Below are 8,370 nucleotides of genomic sequence, written 5' to 3' on the forward strand. Positions count from 1 at the left end.
TTCTGTTTCTCCTGAAAGCTTCTTTGTTAAATTTAAATTTTTTATTTAATTTTATTTGAAAGGCAGAGACAGACAGCAAGAGAGAGAAAGAACTCGTATCTGCTGTTTCAACCCCGAAATATCTACAACAGCCATGGTTGGGCCAGGCAGAGGCCAGGAGCTGGGAACCCAATTCAGGTCTCCTACATGGGTTATAGGAACCCAAATACTCGAGCCATTATCTGCTGCCTGCCAGGGCGTGCAATAGCCGGAAGCTGCAATCTGTAATAGAGCCAGAACTGGAAGCCAAGCACTCTGATACGGGGTGCAGGCATTCCAAGCAGCGTCTTAACCTCTGAGCCAAACACTTGGCTTTCCTTGTTAAATGTCAATCCGCTTCTTTGGAGTGTGTGCGCCTTGAGCATCTGACAAGCGTGGTGCACCCTGTCATCTTATTTCTGCAAGGCTGAATGTCTCCCTTTTCAAGTTCACCATGGGGGGAGGTGAATCACAACTCTGCCAGGCACCTCTGCCAAGACTCCAGCCTTGGCCCCGGCAGCCTGGTCAGAGCACATCACCTACTATCTGTCTCTGACACTCACATCTGGGACAACCACAGCTACTATTTTCTCAATAAAAACCACTGCAGAGAGAGCAGCTTTTCCTTTTCGCAGAAGCCTAAGAGGAGCAGGCTTCAGAAACAGGAGAAGCAAAACCGTGTACTTGGGGGAGATGTGCCATGAGAAGCCAAGCCCGGGACCAGACGGAAAATTCTGTACAGAACATCTCTTCCTGCCTGGGCAAATCCACCACCGTCACCACCAATTCGCTTCTATGCACTGCTCCATCTGTTGCTCTCTTCCTTGCAACTTTAGAATCTGGCCGCCTCTTGCCTCCTCTTCCTTACCTGTTCCTCCCCACAGAGACTCCCACAGAACTCCACAGAATGGGTGTGGGGAAGGACAGGCCCCGCAGTCTCCATCATGAAGTGGTAACAAACCCTGGATGTGTCACCAACCTTATCATTCGTTCATCAACCAGTGCAGATCCAGAGGAGTCCCCTGCCTAGGTAAGAATGGATTATTCTAGTATTCTACTCTATTCCAGCACATCGCTGGGAGCCACAGCAGAAAGGGCCAGGCCGTTGTCCCTGGCACTGGGGATGCGACCCTCAGAAAGGTGGGGGCCCAAACACATGAAAAACTTAAGCAGAAAACAACACAAGAGATGCCACAAGTTGTTGGCAAGTTCAAGGCACTGCCTTTGGGTGCACAGTGCCCTTAGTCCTCCAAGGGAACTTGGGTCAGACTCCCAAGGACATGGAGGCAGCACGCATCGCTTTTGGCATGGGGCAATCTGGGTACGAATGCTGCTTCTCTGGGTGACTCTCGATGACCATCAGTGACTTCGATGACAGCGGATCATGTTTCATTCTCCCTTTCCCTACAGGGAAAATGAACCTCTGCAGCCACTTGGAGGGATGCTGGGAGCAGGAGGGCACCGTGTGTGCTCTTTGGCCCACACCTGGATCCACCGCCCACCCCGTAAACCGGAATTCGCGGGACCCAGCTTTGATTCGACATCGCCAGGCAAGCCTCTTCCTGCGCCCCTGTGCAAGTTGGGCCTCCCTCCCGACCTCCTGCCGCGGCTCCGTTGGGGTCTGGGGTCCAGGCGGAACCGCGGGGACCCAGGCTGCCGCGACCCCTCCCATCCCTCTGCCCGCTTGGCCGGCCCTCACCTGATGTAGGGGAGGAAGGGGTTGACGTGCCCGGACAGCACGGCCACCACATAGGAGATGATGAAGGCGGCAGACGACCAGGTCACCAGCAGGAAGGGGACGAAGGCCATTCCCTTCAGGAAGCAAAACATCTCGCCAACGCCGCCGAGAGGGCGCTGCGCTGCGCGCGGCCGGGCGCCGGCGGGCTGAGGGCTGCGGGCTGCCTGGAGGCGGCGGCCCCGGCGCGAGCAGCCGCGGGCGGGGCGGCGGGGCAGGCGGGCTCCGCGACGGCCGGGACGGCCGGGACGGCCCGGCGCGGGCGGGAGGGCGAGCGCGAAGAGCGGGGCGAGGCGGCGAGCGGCGAGGCGGCCCGGCCGGGGTGGGTGGGGCGCGGGCGGCCGGGGCTTGTTGCGAAACCTGTGAAGTCACAAAGCGGCCGCCGGGCCGAGGCGGGGGCGCGCGGCCACCTCCCCGCCGGACACGAAGGCCAGATCCGTGCGCTTCGGGCGCGCACCCTCGGCCTCGATCTCGACCTCGGCTCGGCGGCCCCAGCTCTGGAGTCACTCCCTCCGGGGCGCGGGGGCGGGGGCGGATTCGGCCCCCTCCCTTCGGGGCTTCCGGGGTCCCGGGCTCGCGCCCCGGCCCCACCCGCTGTGGCTGTCCTTCCTGCTGCGGTGACCTAGGCAGAGGTGTGTGGCGACGCCGGGCGGGCGGTGGCGGGGCACGGCCGCGGCCCCAGCTGGCCGGCGCGCACCTGCGAACCTGGCGGGTGGGCTGCGGCTGGGGGCTGCCCGTCGTGCCGATCTCGCCAATAAATACGATCTCTCCAAACACTTGGAGTATTTGTTTCCTACAAGTGACATTTCCCTTTCTCTCTCACAATCTGAGCTAGCCCAGAGGTGAAGACTTTCCCTAAAATGAGTAATGATGACCCTGTGTTTGAAACTGCAGAAGAGCGGTGAGTTGCGAAAGGCCCTGGAAGGTCGGTGATGCCTAACTGTGGCTGAGGGATGCGGAGGCTACGGATGTGGCCGAGGTCACTGGGTCATCGGGGACCAAGCATGGTTCATTTCAGTCACAGACACATGTCTTGGGTGCCACACTCTGTTAGGGGATAGGCTACAAAGACTAAATAGTACAGTCGGGACTAGGAGACTTACACATACATCAAAATAACAAAATTATATGGAATGTTAAATAGAGAATTTCGTAAAAATAATTTTTTAAAAAGTGAAACAGAGACATGCACAGGGCTGAGGACAGGAACCAGGTTCAGACGAAGGGGGAAGTTGTCTGCTGGATGACATCAGAGGTTTCTAAAGGAAACATTTGCCCACCAGGCAGAGCAGTGAGTAGAGCTGCCCCGGGGAAACAGGTGGAAATGGGGAGCCTGAGTGCTCGCTGGCCTGGAGTTGGCAAAGCACTAAAGTGGGAGGCAGGGGGTGGAGAGGGGCCTAGAAGCCAGGTTACCCTTGAGCCGGCTGAGAGTCTTGGGATGATTGATTGATTGACTGATTTGACAGTGAGGAGTGTAAGAACACAGACTTCTGGTTGACTGGCTTGACAGTGAAGAGAGGGTGGAACAGACTTTTCTTTCAGGCGAGCATGTGGCTGTGGGGTGAGTGCCCATCATGCTAAACAGAGCAGAAGCTCTAATATAGAACTTTGTCAAAATCACAAAACCGGTCCTCCATGGAGTTCCATTGTACAACTTTACTGAGGTTTCTCTGCTCTGAAAACCTCTCCGTTCCATCTTCTTCCCTCATTTTCCCCCTTTCCTGCTCTTACTAGTTCATCAGGTTTAAAAAGCAAAAATAAACCACAAAAAACTCTCCCTCAGGCAGAGGAATTGTGACATCAAAGGGAATTCACCTGGTCATCTGGCTCTCCTGTGGCTTTTCTGACTCCCTGATGGAATCAGTTAGTTAATCCCTGATAGTGCACAGAGGATTCCCAGGTGTCTGAAGACAGCAGAGACATATGTTGTTCAAAATGAGTATAAGTGTGTGGATGTTGCACCACCACAGGGGAAACTGAGGCTCGAGAAACCCACATCCCTTACCAGGGTGCCTGGTCTGAGTTCTGGACACTACTTCTGACCCAGCTTCCTACTATCGTGCCTGAGAGGCAATGGATGATGGCCCAAGTACTTAGGTCCTTGTCATCCATGTGGAAGAAGTGGGTGGAGTTGCTGGCTACTGGCTTCAGCCTGGCCCAGCCTTGACTGTGGCAGGCAACTGAGGAATGAACCAGCAGATGAAAGCTATGTCTCTCTCTGCCTTTCAAATAAATCTTTGAAAAAATAAAATGAGTATGCAAGAGTGAGCATTTGACCTAGCAGTTAAGATACAGCTTGGAACGTTCACATTCCATGTCAACGTACCTGGATTCCAGTCCCAGTTTCGCTCCTGGTTCGTTTCCTGCTAATGCGCAACCTGGAAGGCAGCAGATGATGGCTCAAGTACTTGGATGCCTGCCATTCACATGTGGACCTGGATTGAGTTCCTGGCTCCTGACTGAAGCCTGACGCATCCCCAGCTATTGCAGGCATTTGGAGAGTGAACCAGTGAATGGGAGATATCTTTCTCTCTCTCTTTTTCTCTGCCTTCCAAAGAAATAAAACAATTTTTTAAAGTTAAAATTATTTTGGTGCAAGGATTTTTGAAATTCATGCACAGTTCTTTCATAATTGCACTTTCCACAAATTTTTGAAGTGCACTCCTAAGTGTACCCATATATGTGGAATCAAGCATCACTGAGAAGCACCATGCTGCTTCCTCTTCTAACAGCATCCAACATCAGGTATCTTGAAACATCCTCTCCTTAGAATAGTGAAGCACATGACACTAGGAAGAGCATGAGATCTGGAAAACAATCTGGCTGGGTACCTTTAGGGTGTATAATAAAAGTTGGGTTTCTCTGCTTGATTCCTCACTTTCTGCCAAATAAGTAACACTGACTCCAGGGAAGGATCTGGAAGGAAGGTCCTTTTCCTGACAGTCATTCTTCTCTGACAGCTTTCCATTTATTGAGAGGCAGTGGGCGTCCTGATCTAAATAACATTCGCACCAGCACTGTATTATTAAACTGAGTCTCAATGTCATGCAGAATTTGAATCCAGGTCTGTTTGACAACAAAGTCCAAAACCCCAACCATGGGGAAGAACTATCTCTTCTAATTCCTCAAATTCCAGAATTACAGAGGAAACATCTTAAAACATATGTAGTTCTTATCTTTGTACTTTTATGTATGTATATGTATTTATGCATAGATATATTTATACAAATTGAAGAAATTATACACTACTCATAGAGCAGTTGTGAGGCATCCACAATTCTCTGACAACTCAACTTTCTCAATGACTTATTTCCATTTGATTCTTATTCTTAGAAATACTCAAAGTCAAATCATAGCTACAATTCTATAGTTTGATTAATTTTATATATCAAATAAGTATTCTAAGATGTTAGGTCTTTGAATTATTGCTTTGAATGACTGTATATTAGTGCAGTGAATTGATGAACTATAATTTATTTAATTGCCCCAATGATGAATATTTCTGCTTTCCCAGATTTTTCCTATTTTAAATAACATTTAAGGGGCCAGCGCTGTGGTGTAGCAGGTTAAAGCCCTAGCCTGAAGCACCAGCATCCCATATGGGCGCTGGTTCTAGTCCTGGCTGCTCCTCTTCTGATCCAGCTCTCTGCTCTGGCCTGGGAAAGAAGTAGAAGATGGCCCAAGTCCTTGGGCCCCTGTACCCACGTGGGAGACCCGGAAGAAGCTCCTGGCTCCTGGCTTCGGATCGGCGCAGTTCCGGCTGTTGTGGCCATCTGGGGAGTTAACCAGCGGATGGAAGACCTCTCTCTGTCTCTACCTCTCTCTTTAACTCTTTCAAATAAATAAAATAAATCTTTTAAAAAAAACATTTAAAACATATCAGTTTTTTCTGCATTTCATTTCTCTTCTCATGAGATTACCAGGCCAATATGCACATTTAAAAAATCTTTGTAAGCATACTAAGGTCTTTGAAAGTATTGTATTTATTTCATTGCCTCCAATAACATGAGTGTTATGTTTTCTAACACAACAGCTTTAAAATGCTAACTTGGGGTTTTAACTTTACTTCATTTGACCACTAGTGACCCATTACTTCATTGTCGGTATAGAGATCATTAGTTATCCAGTGCAACCCCTGTTTCCCCTTCCTGCTTAGTAACACAACCCCATTCAGAGTGGGCACATTCTGCCTCAAACAAAAGGGTTTGATTTCTTAGCCTCCCTTGCAGCTAGGGGTGGCCCTGCGGCTGTTTTGGCCTCTAGCATAAAATAAGTGATACTCATAAGAAGGCTGCTTTTAGGGAAGCCAAATTTGCAACCTTATGAGATGGCTGGACTCCAGAAGCCATTTTGGATGTTGAAGACCTAATTATGTGAGAAAAGAATTCATAAATGGGAATAATGGAACAAAACGATGAGTGCTACAGTCCCTTACTAACGCCATGGAGCTTCTGGGGCGGCCAGGATTGCCTAGCTCTGTCCTTTTTTTATGTGAAAGAGAAATTTCTATTTTGCTTAAGCCACTGTTTGTGGAGTTTTCTCTTCCATGTAGCCACAACTAATGCAGTATTTCCTGAACTAACTGGCATCGTATTTCCTTTTAAAATGTCTCTCAACCCCAAGTACCCGGTTATATATATTCCTAGAAAATCTGGTATCAATTCATTTTTCTAAATAATACTATCCTTGAAATAAATTATCCTTTTTAAGTTACTCCATAATTTATGCCTTTTGTAGATCTGGATTTGCATGTGCTAAATTTGCTTTAAGAGGCCTGCCTCTTCCTTCTACCAGGTCCCAAAATTTTTACAAATTCATATCACAGTTCGTTTCCTTCTTAAAGTGTTTTATTTTTTCATCGCTGGAGTTCCCACTATAAGGTGTTATGTTAAGCTATTTTTCATTGAATGCTAACATTGTATTTGAAAAATTAACTTTAGAAATCATTTTAAATCTTAATGTTATTGCCTTTCTCCAGATACTTGGAACACTGCTTATTCAGCATTTTAGAGCCTGAAATTTTGAAATTTTCTCTACCACCCAGATACCCTGAAGCCAGACCTGTTTTTTTCTTGCCCACTCTTACTTTGGCCTCACAGCTCTGGCCTCCAAGGCTTAACCCCTCAGCCCCCACCCATGAGATAATAGAAAGCTCTGCCCAGTGCCCTCTCCAGAATGGCAAATGCCCCTGGGCAATCGACATCTAAAACCAATAAATCCTCATCATTTGGTTAAATCTTTGGTGTGCTTAGGAGAATGCTTTTATATTTCCCCAGATTTTTCAGTCGTATGAATTATCAGGTTTACTATTATTAGAAACATAAGGGGCTCACACTGTGCCAAAGCGGGTTGACACCCTGGCCTGAGGCGCTGGCATCCCATATGGGCACCGATTCTAGTCCCGGCTGCTCTACTTCTGATCCAGCTCTCTGCTGTGGCCTGGGAAAACAGTGGAGGATGGCCCAAGTCCCCTTGGGTCCCTGCACCCACGTGGGAGACCTGGAGGAGGCTCCTGGCCTCTGGCTTCTGATCGGCACAGTTCCAGACGTTGCAGCCAATTGGGGAGTGAACTATCAGATGAAAGACCTCTCTCTCTCTCTCTCTTTGCCTCTCTGTGTAACTCTAACTCTCAAGTCAAAAATAAATAAATCTTAAAAAAAAGAAAAAAAGAAACATAATCTGAGGCACTGCATTAGGTTTGTTTCTTTTATTGGGAATAAACTGTCATGTTTCTTACAAAAGCAACTTTTTAAAAACTCAAGAGTTCAGCAGTTTAGATAAAAGGGTATGAAAATTAGCTCTGGCAATCCCATTTCCCCCACCAAGTCTTTACCTACCTGTGGATTTTTTATTCACAGGCAGTAAAATGCTAAATTTCTTCTCCACTCTAAAGACTGCAGTATTCTTTCACCTAGAGTGTGCTCTGGAGTGTGGCTTCTGAAGACTACAGTATGGAAAAGGAAAAAAAAATGACCTTCACAGAGGAGAAATCTGGCAGATACCATCTTGACCAGTCAATTGATGTTAACATCACAAAAAAATAAATCATGGGGCCAGAGGTTATGCCTTTACCTGCAACACCAGCATCCCATATGGGCAAGGGTTCAAGACTGGGCTGCTTTACTTCCTGTCCAGCTCCTGCTAATGTGCCTGGGAAAGCAGCTGGCTTTGTTTGGCCTGGCCCAGTCCTAGCTGTTGTGGCCATTTAGGGAGTGAACCACATGATGGAAGAGCTCGCTCTCCCCCCCCCCCCATCTGTAACTCTGACTTTCAAATAAATAAAAAATAAATCTTTAAAAATAAATAATCATGGCCGGCGCCGTGGCTTAACAGGCTAATCCTCTGCCTTGTGGCACACCGGGTTCTAGTCCCGGTTGGGGTGCCGGATTCTATCCCGGTTGCCCCTCTTCCAGGCCAGCTCTCTGCTATGGCCCGGGAAGGCAGTGGAGGATGGCCCAAGTGCTTGGGCCCTGCACCCGCATGGGAGACCAGGAGAAGCACCTGGCTCCTGGCTTCGGATCAGCGAGATGTGCCAGCCCCAGCGGCCATTGGAGGGTGAACCAACGGCAAAAAGGAATACCTTTCTCTCTGTCTCTCTCTCTCTCCCACTATCCACT

The 8,370-nt window shown here is 48.7% G+C and overlaps 1 protein-coding gene across 1 annotated transcript in view; it reads right to left on the reverse strand.

The window, feature by feature from the left end:
- DRAM1 (DNA damage regulated autophagy modulator 1) overlaps positions 1-1,902 on the reverse strand; it is a 41,516-nt gene extending 39,614 nt beyond the window's left edge. Inside the window, exon 1 of the mRNA XM_062203037.1 lies at positions 1,718-1,902. Coding sequence (XP_062059021.1) covers positions 1,718-1,848 — 131 coding nt within the window. The 5' untranslated portion in view covers positions 1,849-1,902. The remainder of the gene's footprint in view (positions 1-1,717) is intronic.
- Positions 1,903-8,370: the final 6,468 nt, after the last annotated feature.

Source organism: Lepus europaeus, chromosome 10 (genome assembly GCF_033115175.1).
Source record: "Lepus europaeus isolate LE1 chromosome 10, mLepTim1.pri, whole genome shotgun sequence".
Classification (NCBI taxonomy): Eukaryota; Metazoa; Chordata; class Mammalia; order Lagomorpha; family Leporidae; genus Lepus; species Lepus europaeus.